The sequence below is a fragment of the Rutilus rutilus genome (genome assembly GCF_951802725.1).
Source record: "Rutilus rutilus genome assembly, chromosome: 6".
NCBI lineage: Eukaryota > Metazoa > Chordata > Actinopteri > Cypriniformes > Leuciscidae > Rutilus > Rutilus rutilus.
Genome location: NC_140214.1, coordinates 27705749 through 27720582, shown reverse-complemented (window position 1 = coordinate 27720582; position 14834 = coordinate 27705749). Strand labels below are relative to the sequence as shown.

At 37.7% G+C, this 14834-nt stretch overlaps 1 protein-coding gene across 2 annotated transcripts in view; it reads right to left on the bottom strand.

The window, feature by feature from the left end:
- arhgap21b (Rho GTPase activating protein 21b) overlaps positions 1–14834 on the bottom strand; it is a 54874-nt gene that overhangs the window by 5060 nt on the left and 34980 nt on the right. For both annotated transcript variants that reach the window (XM_084411379.1, XM_084411380.1), the window contains 15 exons: positions 8953–9099; positions 8724–8820; positions 8588–8624; positions 6852–6974; positions 6400–6699; positions 4970–5031; positions 3905–4038; positions 3675–3817; positions 2955–3113; positions 2783–2861; positions 2284–2357; positions 2056–2145; positions 1614–1739; positions 1495–1536; positions 328–433 (listed from right to left, as the gene is read on the bottom strand). In XM_084411379.1, coding sequence (XP_084267505.1) covers positions 328–433; positions 1495–1536; positions 1614–1739; positions 2056–2145; positions 2284–2357; positions 2783–2861; positions 2955–3113; positions 3675–3817; positions 3905–4038; positions 4970–5031; positions 6400–6699; positions 6852–6974; positions 8588–8624; positions 8724–8820; positions 8953–9099 — 1719 coding nt within the window. The remainder of the gene's footprint in view (positions 1–327; positions 434–1494; positions 1537–1613; positions 1740–2055; positions 2146–2283; positions 2358–2782; positions 2862–2954; positions 3114–3674; positions 3818–3904; positions 4039–4969; positions 5032–6399; positions 6700–6851; positions 6975–8587; positions 8625–8723; positions 8821–8952; positions 9100–14834) is intronic.

Below are 14834 nucleotides of genomic sequence, written 5' to 3'. Positions count from 1 at the left end.
AACAAAGGAACTATTTTATCCAATTTTTCAAACAGCTCATCAAATACGTTTGACCAATGCAAAATTGCTAAAATAGTTCACCTTTACATATGCACCAATACATATCTGGCAAGCTTGCTCTTGTTTGCTCTAAACATTGACAGATTTAAAATGGCAAGCGTGAGTATCAGCTAATCATCTGAAATATACTAAGAGAGTGAACATACACACACATACACCCACCAACATCTGAACACCATGAATGTTTCAATTTGGTTTTAAATAATATCCATTCTTCTAAACTCATATCCCTGGCCTGGACCTGTTGGACTATAAAGGCAAGATTACCTGAGACGTCTCCGGGCGATGGAGCAGTGCGGCCAATGTTGGTCAGCAGATGGTCAATGTTGGGCACAGGCTGAGACTGAACAGTGCTCTCGTGCTCCACGGTGGTCTGACATACACAAAGAACGAGAGGTACAAATTCATGTCACTGATATGAGGCATGTCGAAAACATTAAGTGCCGTCTTAAGCATGTGCATGTATGAGCTTTGCCAAACAGACAAACATTTTCTTTTAAAACCGATTTGAAACATTGTTCTCAATGCAAAGATTATGTGTTTGGTGAGCAGTGGCAGCTTCAACCGCCATGTAAACCATGCACATTTTTGGGGCCTTAGTGGGTCCACAAGTGACAATAAATCCGTGTGTTCTTTTTCCCAGCAAATCAGGACTTAAAATAAATTCTGTCAATTTCTTGTAGGTTTACAGTCTGTTACTGCATGAAAGTGAAGAGCAGAAAGTAGTGGAATTGGTTAGTTTATTAGTTCTTTGTTGATTTTGTATTCAGCTTTTTGAAAGACAAAGCAAGTATGTATTTAGTAGCAGTGGATTTCACTCAAGGACCAGTACCACAGCCATTTAAAGAAGCAGCACTGTATGCCATGTGTGTACGACCTGTGCACTGTCCGCCATGAGTTAAAGTGGCTCTCTTCGATTCTGCATAAAGATGCAAAGCTGCATGAAGCCTTATTAAAGTAAGCTTCGCACTTGCCTCACACCCTAGTATCAGATGTACCTGTAATGCAGCTTTTGTTCTGTAGAAAATGAAATAATGCATCAGGTCTGAACTCTGCTTAGGGTCTGAAAAATTATAAATCTGCCCCCGTAAGAGAGAAGGCAGTCCTTTAATGTTGTCTGGGATGAATTTGCTCTACAAAAGCGATGTGGCCATTTAAGTCCCTAACAACATCTGAATGCGCTGAGGGGATTTCAAGAAACAATGGACCTGTTTCAATACAGATGTTAATACCAGGTGGAAATGGGACCATAAGGAAACTGAGAAAATGCTGAGGATGACTCTTCGTTTTCCTGACCAGTGTTACCTTAGAGACTCAACAGTTATACTGAGCCAAGTCTCAATTACTGGATTTTGGAAAGGATTGCAAGGAGATGCTTGTTTAGGGCTGAGAAATCCACTCAAGAGGAGAATGGCAGGAAGCTACAATACTCACCGTTGGCTCTTCATCTCCATCTTCTGTGAAGAACCAGTCATACTGTAGAAGAGAATATCAGACAAAGTTAAGCAGAATTCAGACATCAATTTATAGAGATGAAAGGAAAACGTTCTTACTTGCTGAATGAGAGTCTCAACGATCTTGTACTGATCAGGCATGTGCGTGACCATGTGCGTCATGTTGTCTTCAGAGGTTCTGACAAGGGTTGGGCCAAACACGATGGCCAAGTTACGTGGCTCCATCTAATTAAACACAAAAAAAGCTTCCATAAAGAAAGCTTTCAATTCCTTTCTTTTCTATCTACAGGAGAAATTATTGACATCACACAACAAGCATCTGTGCTTCTGGGTTCTTCAGACAAGCTGTGACAGCACTGCAGTTTTAATGATCTGGTAAGAATTATAGAATTTAATGTTTAACTTTTATGAAAGTGATAATTTACAGTGAAGCTGTAACACAAAACCGGCTTAAGGTTTCGTTTAATTTAGCATTTCTTGTCACAGGTTGTTCAATACACCTAAACAGGGTAAATGAACTGAACATCTGCCGAGCTCATACCTTGTTTTTCTCACAGTTTTCAGAGACAGTTTTGAGATGTCCAGAGAGGAACTTGAGCGTTTCATAATGATGGTCTGGTAATTCATGTATCTGGGAGGAATAAACACAGTAAATATGATTTATTTCATTCTGGTGAGGATTTTATTGCTGATTACAGGAATTCTATTCCTCCAATCTAGTAAACATCAGAATTTAGTAAATCAACAGCAGTCTTCATATAATGTGTACCAGTCTCTTCAGTGCTTTCAACCGCTCAACAGGGTCCTCCATTCGATTGGCATCAATAAAGTTGGAATATTTTTCTATGATCAGAGCAAAACAGGCATCATTAGAACACTCCTGAAGTCAATTAATCAGGTTCCAAAATTCTAAAAGTTACTATAGCAAAGAAATATTTCTGCAGAATATATATAAAAAAAAAAAAAAGATTTACTATAGACCTTATTACTAAAACAACATTTACATTTTACGAAATCTTTTTTAAAGATTTTATAATTTTCCACACATTTTTCAGGCCTGCAAAGATAAAAAAAAAAAATCCTAGATATTTTCAGGTTTTCCATGACCCTATAAACTGACTACTCTCGTCCTCTAGGAGGAGTGCTTCCTCCACAAGTGGAAAAAATAGGGCTTAGATAAAAGTTTCTCTCTATTAGAGAGTGCAGTTTTCCATGTGTTTTGTATAAAGCCGGAAGAATCATCTATTCTATGCGATCACGGATCTCACCATTAGTAAACAGAGGCTCAGGAAGTTTCCTGAAAAAGGACTTTAGCAAACTGCTGATCACATTGAGGTCTCGCCACTTCTGCTGAACAAAATAAAAGCAAATAGATCAGGTCTGCCTTTATGGTACCACAGCTCATATATGATTATTACACAAGGCAAAGTGTTCACTCACGTCATCCTGGATATCAATGTCTGTCATGCCTTTAGTGTCTAGCTCCTCCTGCATGCTCGAGATGGCAGCGTTGTTTCCAGGGACTCTATAAATCCCTGTGTACTCTAGCCCTCTCTCCTCCACCAGCTTACAACACACCTCCACGATCAAAGGTACAAACTATAACACAGACAGAAATTAGTGTTATTTTTAATATCATATAATCTTACAAATTGTCAAAAAGGTAGGCCATATTTCACCCTAAAGTTAAAAGAAAGAAAAAAAACCCAGGAAATTACATTTTGCATTAAGAAAATGAAACCTATTTTTAGAACCATTTATTGTTTTTCCATGATGACCTTAATTTTATGACAATTAAGCCTATTTACTGAAGAAAAACCCTGCTCAATACTATAATGTGAAAAAAATATATATTTTTAACAATGAAGTAAAGATTTAATTGTAAGATATTCAGATATATTGTATTGATCGTGAGAGGGGGAAATATGCTAGCTATGTCAATGCAAAAATTTGTTCTAAAATAGATTTACCTTAGACATCTCCGGGCGATGGTGCAGTGCGGGCAAATTTCTTTTACTTAATGCAAAAAATACAATTTCTTTTTTCCCCCCATTTGCTTTTGAAGTGAAATGTAACCTTGACATGTTTGCGTGAGCTTCATCAATAATAGTTTAATTTGCTTGACGCCGAACCACATTTGTAATATCTGCCATCTCTTACTCTGTTGTTTTGTGCAGGGGGGCAATTATCCAGTCGCATTCCAAACGTGACGCCAGCAGCGGGTCTCTTATCTTGAGGCTTCTTCTTCAGGCCTGGAATTCCTCTCCTCCAAGCGGCTTTATCTCTCGGAGGACTGGAGTCATCTGAGACATATCGCTGACATCAACATTTCACTGAGATCAAAGCACATTCAATGGGTTTCAGTGTCATTCCACAATGCCACGTGTTACCTTTGCTCCTCTCCTGTTCGTTTCTGGGCGAGTAGGGGCTCTGACTCTTACTGCTGCCACCCAGCAGAGTGTGTCTAATGCTGAGAGACTGTCGTGAGGTCTTGGGTGACGGCTCGGTCTTACTGATGGGTGCACTGTAACAAATACACACATACTATTGGACACTGATCATAAGGCAAGCTTACGCAGTTCAATACATATGTGAAGAGGTAAGATAAAGGAATGGTTTAAAAAAGACCTAGACTCTGTCCCAAAATCTAGTGAACTAACTACCAAGGCAATATTTTTAACCATCACAGACAGGCTTTCAACGAAAAACAAAAAAGTACAAAAATACTATAGTAAAAACTATTTTATTTAACAGTAAAACTAAAATTACAATACTAATATTTATGACTGACTTAATTTCTTCATTTTCAAACATTAAACCATCAAGCTTTTACTCCCTTCGGAAACCTTGGGGAACCCTTAATGCTTTTAGGATTATATGTGCTTCTCATTACAAGTTTGGGAAGATAGTTAGTGCCTGTTGCGTTCCCAAATGCACACTATAAGCGACCCAAACTCCGAGCAGATGCAGAGATGGAGTTTGTGTGGAGCAGAATTTACTGTGAGCCGATTCACTCTAAGACACTAAAATCACAGGATCATGAGCTGCTTGTGTGTAAAAGATCACGGTGCCACGCTTCACTATGAGGAATGCAGGGCGATTATTTATTGATTTAAATTACAGCCTTTGCGATTTCATAAATTGCACTAAACCATGTCGCAATTTCAGTTTTATTGCAAATAAACATGCAGCCCTAGTAGCAACATAATTAGTCGTAGCTAAACTACAACTATCTCAACGAACTATGAGTGCTAGCCAAGTCTTGTGGGTGGGCATGCTTTTTGTGTATGTGTGTGTGTGTTTGAGTGAGTGACAGCTGACAGAGCTTTGTTTCAACTTCAGGTTATATTTCTGTCAGGATGCTGCCAATCTAGACAGTGAGGTAGCTCACTAGGATTTGGAACAGGGCCAATATGGCTGAGCAAACATGCTGGTCTCTAGGAAATGTTCTTTACCTCATGGATATATACTCCTTAAGCTTTCTGTTGATCAAATCAGTGCTGGTTACGGCAGCGTTCTGAAAATACAAGACAAAGAATCATTAACTCTGTGGTAACACGCAAACCTCAGTCTAAGTACAGCAACACAAATCTGATTGTGAGCATTAAAGAAAACCAGTTCCTCTAGCAAACACAGAAAGAGAATATCAACAAAAAGCCTACCCATAATACTCACACCTTTAGTAAATAATTTCATCTCAACACTGATTTCAGCAGATGACAAAGCTCTGTTGTGTTAGCTTTTAGCTGGTTTTCACATGGTTTTGTATAAGGAAATGCTGACAAAGTTATGCAATACTACAATGTTTGTGTAGTCAGCTCAGAGGGGGCAGACATGGGCCACAGACTTCACATGATGATATTAATCAGCTATGATGTTCCACTCATTTTTTTTGTGAGGAGGATCATGACTTTTTAAATGTGTATTCAGACAGTGTTCTGAAAGGGTCAAGGATTGAGTGGTTAGCATGATCCTGGTAGATGCTGTAACTACACAATTATGTGGGCAAAAAGCATCTTTCTCCATGTATGGTGATTCAAAAGTAGCTGATCAAATAAATTGCAAGTAAAGTACGGATCACAAATATTTGACTGTATACAGCAGATGCTTTACCAGTGGACCACTTAGAAGCATAAAATAGATTTTTCCCTGCCTGCTGCCTTTGACGTCACAGCTCATGCATCAGCAGGAGTCACTAGAAGGCCAATTTGCCACAGCCAATCCAGCTTTGTCAGGTTGTCATTTTCCTGCAGTTACAGTAATTAGTCACATGGCAGTTATGGCTCAAGTGACTGGCTCAAAAATTGGTGTGCCCACAACCAAATGGCCATTAGCAAAGATGACAACAGGCAATACTCTTCATAAAACATCCAAGCTTGACATGTTTAGATGAGATTTTTCTCATTAGAGAGAAAAAAAAAAGTGGCCCTTGTGAGTTTTTATATTAATTTGTTGACCCCTTTATACTCAGCCCTGAAGGTTTTTATTCAGCTTTGGAACTGCACACTTGACCATCTCTTTGGAAGTAAAAAAAAAAAACAACACACTTTGTTTTACACAGAATAGAGGTGTCAAAATTAACCTCAGTTTTGACTCAAATACTATAAAAAACAGCGTATGTTTACAACAAATGCCTGGCTTTAAAGTATACTATACTCCATTTGACAGCATAGACAAACACAGGTGCTCGACACATGCGCACTAGAAAGTGTTCAGTGTCTGCGTTATTTCTCTACAGAAGTTATGACCAACTAAAAAAAAAAAGTGTCTTTGTACTCTTTAAACTAGATTTGTGGGTATCTCTTAACCCTTTCACACAAGACCTCGCCAATGCAGCTGCAGTGTGAAGGTAGCCAAGAAGACCACGCTATCATTGTCAACAAACCTCCTCGTCCAGGTTGCTGTTTTCTTGAATGACTCTTATCCAGGACAGCATGTCCTCTCGGCCCTCTGCCTGAAACAGATACTCGCAGTCTGAAGTCGTTAGCCGTAGGACATTCTTGCGCTTTGTATCACTGTAGGAGATGTCAATCAAGCAGGCCTTGATGCTGATTGATTGAGGCTCGTCCTCCAGTTGGGAGTTGACATGAGCAAGCCCCTCCTTTTTGTCCTTATAGAGGTAGAGGGAGTGTCCACGCAGCACTGAATACATCTGTTTCCATGGCCGCATACCACCTCCTACTCGCTATAGATAGGAACAAATTTAAAACCTGGTTATGATCAGTAATTTAAAACAATCACAGTAAAACTATCATCATTCCATTCGATATGCTCTTGAATGTATTTGGCACTATGGAAAATTCAACAGTGAAAGAGTCTGAGAGATACTTTTCCCACCTTGCCCTTCTCTGTGTTGAGCTGTCGGAAATGCAGCCAACCCTCCTTGGTGGAATCACTGAAGATCTCAGTGGAGGAGTCCCTTCTGGAGCTGGAGTCATCAGATTTATGTCCATCAAGTGCCTATAAAACCAGATCAGTATTAGTATAAGTATTGGTTAAATATTCATTATTTTTGCCCTTATTCCAAAACCTGGTGAGTTGCTTGTGATCAATACACAGGCAACTCCCTTCTTAGGCTACCCCTAACTAAAATGGAACCTCGCAAGTGACTTATGTAGTGCTCTACATTAGGGATAAGGCATGATGATTAACTAGTCACCCAAGTAGGGGTGTCAATTGGGTATGACAGGGTATGCCGTAAGGTATTGGGCTGGTCAGGTCAATGCAAAGTAGTATATTTTTATTGCAGGATTAACAGTGTTATATTACTACGTGTCACATATAATTTGTAATTGTTTAATAAGAGAGAAAAGCAAGTAAATTAAAGCGATCTGTTTGTTATATTCGTGTGGCATGAGCTTAACATCGCTGCAAATGTGTCTATTCATAATTTGATTTTGCAGCACTGAGTATTGGAGCCAATCAGATGCATTTCTGTTGAAAATAATGACCAATGAGTGGTGGTTAAGTTACTGAAAGCGAGTGGTGAATGAGTTTAACTCAAATTTACTAAGTTTTACACACGCGCGAATCCTCTCACAAAGCGGAGACACGATGCAAATACAAGATTCATTGTGAAGTTTAGTTTAGATTAAAATGAGTTTTTGGCACTGAACCGACTGACAGTGTAAGTGATTACAAAGGAAGCGTTCTTTACTCGCAGGTCTGTGTAATTTTACTTGCAATTTCAAGAAAAGTCTTTGTTTTTCATGAGACTTTTTGACCTTTCCTACAAATATATACTTCACACTTCAGTACAAAAAGTGACAAAAATAGTTGTTGTTGTTTTTTATCTTATAAGTGTTTTGATCATCTCTAAAAATGTGAAACTATGTAATAGAGTGGAAGTGACTAATGAGCCAATAAGTGCACCTCTGCAGCGGCTATAATGGTAATATGTATTTTTTAGTAAGTTTTCCTACATAATGACACTTTTATAGTTTTTTTTTTGGGTGGGGTCATTACGTTAAAAATAACATTTAAATTGGATAATATTCAGACTTTTGAACTTTGATGTGCTGGAAAAAGTTGTGTGAAGTACTTGAAAAGCACTTGAAAAGTCCTTCATTCTTATAACAGTGGTCTATAACTGTCTAATTTGCTGTTATGATCAAAGCTATATGTGATTCATCTTTGGACGAATCACACACACACACACACGCTTATTGTCACGTCGAGGGAGTAAGATTTGATGATGTCATCAGAGTTCGCCATACCTTGGCTTTTGGTGAATTGTCACCACTGTACCCAACACTACGATGACAAGCCTATGGACTGCACACAATCGCTGAGACTCTAGCGCCATTACTTTAATGGGTCTGATTCTTTGTTCATCTTGGATGAACTTTTGTCAGAATGCAGTGTGTCTCCACAAAGGACACATGCGATATAGTCTTAAATTTGGCTAAAAGAATGTATATTAGATTGAACTTTAGGCACAACTTTAAAATGCTCTCTACATAGGCATCTCACAAGGTTTTGGAGCAAACCCAACATCACCATATTAGTAAATGAGTGTTCTGGTTTAAAGAAAGCTGCTCTTTATGAGGGAGATTTTTAAGTGCATCTCTCACCTTCCTGAAAACACTTAGACTCGGTTTGCTGGATCGTCTGTGAAAATGAATGAATATGTTAGGCCAAACAACCATTCACAACTACAGTATTGGGAACCTCCAAATTTATGATCCGGCGCTTTTAAAAGACACTTACCCACGTCCTTCCTCCCGGTAGTTGTCCAGACCCTCATCGTATGATTTTGAGCGCTCTGTTTTGGTTCCTGATTCTAGAATGGCATTTCTGAGAGATTCTGAATAGATGTAGACAAAAAAAAAAAAACATCAGCAACATGTTCAACAAAATGTTCCCTGTGCCATTCATATGGTGCTGTTAGATGGAAATAATTGTTCAAATAAATTGAAATCTACACAGAATTTCTTACCTTGGTCATGAGACAGTTGCCGGCGCATGAGGGGACTAGGGGTGGTAGGGCTTGGGCTGTCAGAGATTACAGCCTGAGCTCCAGAGATCACAGCCGATGCAGGAATGTGGCTGCCATCATGGTCTACACTAGGGCTAGCTGGCTCATCTGTAAACATAGTAACAGAGCAGTAAACATGTGAATAAAATAACTGTGCAAGCCTCTGTGTGTACATTTATGAACATACATGCCAAAGAGAGCAAAAAAAGCTCCAACAATGAATAAAAGATAAAAGATTAAATGTGTCCTCAATTTTAAAAGACAGAAATCATTAGTTTGACCACAAAGTACATTTTATTAAGTTAACATGGGGCAAATCTTTCAACTTTGTGGTTGTCACCATTTTCTCCACCACCAAGGACAGCTGGCAACTCACTCCAAAATGTTACAGGTCTTTCTATATATATTTTTTTCTTTCTTTAAATCAAAAACTTTCAGACACACAAAAAAAAAAACAACATACAAACAAATGTATTAGGCTTTAATTAGTAATTAATTTATCAGCATTCCTACAGGTTACTGGTCTGTCGTAATATCCCCTTTTTATGTCATATTGCAATATCTTTTCAATTTGGTATGAAAATGATAAACTAAAACTGATACACTAAAACTAACTTCAAGCAGACACCCTCACATTAGCCAACTACCAATACACTGAGCAACGAGCAATGGCTAACTTTAACTCTTTTCATTGTTCATTTTCTTGCCATTGGGTAAATTAAAAGTCTGACCAAACAAGGAATGACCCAAACTTAATTGATATTGTTTGATATTTTAATCTTGATTCTTTATAAAAATGTCATATATAACATACCACAGAAATCAGCTTTCACGTGCTTTAAAAATGGCAAGGCTGTAGTGCATGTCTTGATTTCATTGCAAGTAAGAAGTCTGCATCAGAGCTCGACATTAAGCCTTGTCATGTGCTTGTGCAAAAGTTGCTTGTCCAGGAAAGAAAACAGGATTTTTTGTGGCGTAAATATAATTTATTCTGAAGCCATATTCTCATCAGTGCTCTATCAGCTTTGACATATTCAAACCTGCATATGATATTTACCCCGAGGTAATCATTTTTTCCCTAATCGTATTAAATGTATGCTTCATCTTTCTTTTCAAATTCCTAAATGTGATCAATAAATTCAATTAGAATATTAAGACACTATAGGGCTGTTACCAATCAAATTAAATAATTTACACTGAAAATCACAACAGTATTAAATAAAGTAATGAGAATGTTTTAAATATTTTTTTAATATACAAATAAGAATTTCTTTTTTTAGGCAGGTGATACTAATAGGTGGAGGCAAGTGACCATTTCAATGAGTGAGCCATTGAGTCATTCATTCAAACAATTTGTTCAAACGACAGATTCATTCAAGAATGAGGCAGTTGTTTATGCTTATTAGTTTAAAACGCTGAATCATTAAGTAATCAAACACAGTGTTGCTGTGAGATGAGCAATGGTTCTGCTGTGATCTTTGTTTGGAACTATTTTCGCTGCTGAAATAGAACAAGAAGTGTCAATATTGTGTCAAAAATGTAAGTGCCTTAATATTAAACTACTTGTTTATTGAACTGTTGTATGAAATTAGTGTTTTCAAGCATGATGGTATTCAGAAAAACAGCAGTCTTGGTCATGTGATGTTGCATAACTGTATCATATGTCATAAATATATATAAATATAAAAACCACAGTATCATGTTAACAGAGTCTCATTTGTTTAGATTTCTCCTCGAGAGGCTGCACGAGCCTCAACAGCGCAACCTTGTTACCGTCAATACATTGATACTTACTATTAATCGCCACTTACACTAAATGTAATAAAATCAGAATCATTCTCGCATTTTGGTTAGTTTTAATCAGGCTACTTGACCGGTAGGGCAAATAAAATTCTCTTTCACTTGCCCCTTTAAAAAAAAATCCACTTGTCCCAGACAAGCGTTAATGCAAAGACCCTGCTGCATAAACTTTTTCTAGGAACGAGGACAGTTTTATTCATCTTACAATTTGACATGTCCTGTTTTTGAGAGCACTGAAAACTTTTGAGCTTCTCTGCAGGTCTCAGCCAAAAAAGGTTGGAGTACAAAGCTGTTCTGTGCTGCCAGAGGGCTGGAGCAGCTAAAATTAAAGTAACTGCCCTAGTTCCTGCATCCTCCAGCGTCTCAAAGAGGGCCAAGGGGAAGGTATGCAAAACACTCTTCATGCCTAGACGAAGAACTCTAGCATAGCCTACAGATCGCTTCACTCCAAGACACAAGAAGCTTAATGCTATCAGCAATCACCTAGCTTCATTTAATGGGATGGTAGGCAGGTTTTTTTTTTTTTTTTGTCTTTTTTGTGGATGAAATAGATGGCAACCATCCTCTTCTACATTCCTTTAACAGATACTTTTATCCAAAGCAACTTATAATGAAGAATCTGAGGTTTGGGCCTTGCCATGCCAGTGGTTGATCAAGAAGTCAAACAAACTGAGCAATGTGTTGAAATGCCACAGGGTCATAGTGTTTACAACTCTTCGGGATGTCAACCAGCAGAGGAGTGACTTAGTTATCTGTGCATATTGAATATATTTACTAAAATAAAAATATAAACTAAAATATACTGCATACACTCATGTCCAACCGTGCATTTCTATCCAAAACTGATTTGCCAAACTTTATCACTATAGGGCTGCCCCCACAATAGTCGACGATAAGAGGCTTAGCTGACGAAATTTTAATTTAGTTAAAATTAATTAGTTAATAAAAACTCCCGTTTTTAACTCCACAGGAAGTCACGTAGTCCATGGCGGACAGATTGTTAACACAGCTGGTCCATGTGGTAATTACAATATGTCGAAAAGGAAATCCAAAAGTTTGCCTATCATTCATCAACCTTAAATATGACTCATTTGAAACATGCAAGTAATAGCCTAACGTTTGCCACTATACATGGCAACTTTAAACTAGATAAATGTGCGTGATTATTATGCACATCTCCAAGTGCGGAGTGTGGAAGCTAGAACTGCGCTTACTGCATGACGTTTAACTTAATGGGATAGTTCAACCAAAAATTCTTTCATTCAAAAAATTCAAAAAGAGATCGTAAAACTAATCCATATGAACTGAGTCGATAAGTCTAGTTTTTCTGAAGAGACACGATCGCTTTATACGCTGAATAGATTTAATTTAGGCTTTTATTCACATAAACATTCAACTCACATGTTATGGTAGTTATGGTAAATGGAAACTCAAGCTTGCTTGACGTGTGAGAACCAATGATGTTCATTCTTGTGTGTTACGCAGTACGTTTGAGCTTCCTCAAGAACCAATAAGGTTTATTCTTGCGTGTCAAGGATGTATTGTTGAACTACTTGTTGGTTATGTCCGCTGATCAATTCTATGTGTGAATAAAAGCCTAAATTCAATCTGTTCATCAATTAAAGCGATCGTGTCTCTTCAAAAAATGTGGACTAAACCGCTAAATTTTTGGGTGAGTCCTACATTTTTTGGTGAATTAACCCTTTAACCCAGAGGCGCCGGCTAGGGATGGGTACCGAAACCTGGTATTAAACAGGCCCCGGGGGCTAAATTATGAAAGACAGCAGTATCAATAAGCTCCATTACCGGTTCTGCTGTCGGTACTAGAGAAATTAAGAAAATACACATACTATTTATTATTGCTATATAGACGTTATCTTGAAAATTCTATCTTGCCAGGCATTTTAACTTAGCTATTGTCTCCCAAAAGAAAGAATCAACTCTGAACCACCTAAACGAGTCGTCAGGAATTCCAGTCTCAGACTGATATTTAAAATGATTTAAAACAAGAAAAGATACTTTTAATGTGAAATTGAAACCACCAGTAGGTGGCAGCAAGTCACGGTTAATGAGCGAATCATTGAGATTCAACCGATTCATTCAAATGGTTGATTCATTCAAAGAAAGAAGCATTTGACTATCTCAATCTATCCTAGTCAACTGATTCATTCAGTAATTGAATGCTCCCTCAGTATGATGAATCACTGATGATTCCCTCAGTAAGGAAACACTACCGTGTGTGGCTTTGTTTTGAACTATATTCGTTGGCGAGAGCAACAACAGGCAATATGGTGTCTAAAATGTAAGTCACTTAATATTATCTTCTTGTTTATTAAACTTGTATAAAATCAATAGCCTATCACATTTGTTATCATGCTGATTTTTGGAGAAAAACTGCACTCTTGTGATATTTATTACTAAATTATATAAATAAAGACTAAATCACACAGTAAAAGCGTGCACTCTAAATGTGCACCCGCACTCATCTAATGTACAAGACTACATCACATAGAGTATGCATGCACTCTCTGGGTGAGTGAGGGATAGGCTATACTCGATAATGTCAAATAGCACATCGTTAAAACAACAATTACCATATTACGACAGTACCCACTTTATTTGGACACACTTGCTCCTCAGAATCACAACCTGTATGTATGATTAATTGTTGATGTATATATTTGCTGTGTATTTGCTTGCTGTGATAGTAGGTGTGACCAGTTACATCAATTGCCCACCGCGGCACCGCCCCCAACGTCGATAAGATTTGTTATAGTAATAAAAATAATTTTGTTCAGTTAGAGAACAAACACTAAAATTAAAAACGGAACGTGTCTGCTCAATGCAGCATGAGCTAAACAAAGAGTCGCAGCACAAATCAGCAGCAGTCATCATATTTCACCTCACTTTGGCCATTTCACCTCACTCTTGACTGACAAGACAATGGCGGAAGATTTGGTTTCAAAGCGAAATTAAGCGCCTATTTAAGCGAGTTTGTCATTGCACTGTTTTGTCGTTCTCAACTTCCATAGGAATGTATTGAAAACGCTCGCTCTGCTCCGCACCGTTATGAATGCCAGTGCGGCCGTGCGCATTTTTACTTTCGCTTTTGAATTAGCGATTAACAAAAGAGGGAAAATCTGCAAGATTCTGGATAAATTGAGAATCACAAAAAAAAAAAAAAAAAAATCAAATAGAGATCATGACAAATAAACAAAATAATTTACTAGAAGTTCTGGCAAAATGTTCATTGCTGCAGTCTATTTAAAAATGTTTCATTAATTTGAATGAATTATTTTAAATAAATCCATTTGAAGGAATGATTAAATTACTCACTCATAAATATTTCACTTGCAGCCAACACAGATTTGAATGTTCAGGTGTGATTTTGTCAAAGGTTTATTAGACATAGCAGAATCGTTGTCATTTAGGAATAAGATCGCCTGGGTGTTTAAATCGAGATCGATATCTTTTAATGAATAATCAAGCAGCTCTAGTTTGAACTTACCAACACTATTTTTCTACTGAAGTCATGAGAGCGTGAGCGAAATTAGTCTACTTAGGAAATTCAATGGGGAAATGAAAAGCACATTATAATTTTTGCAATATTCACAATGTTGCTCAAATTTTTTTTGCCGGGAACATGAATTTTCTATATAATCTCCAGCACTAATGGGAATATCATACCATTAACACTGCTACCACTATTTATTTACCTTCTCACTTTCAAAATTCTCACCCAAATGTGTAAGCAGTATGGAAAATAAGCAATAAAGATTTTAGACACTAACAGTATGCTTAATATCAAAAGGCTAGTGCAAAAAACACCAAAGCATCAAAGATGAAATGTGGCAGAGTGCAGCTCGACTACCACTCAATATTCTAGACCTATCCTCAGGCATTAGAGTACGAGGGAAGGCCACTTCCTCCCTGAACAACACCATGACTCACACACAGTCACTCTCACTCTATTTCAGTCACTCCCAAACACGCTCATAGGCCTGGAATTGCACCTCCTGCAAAATCAGCCTGACTCCTCGCGC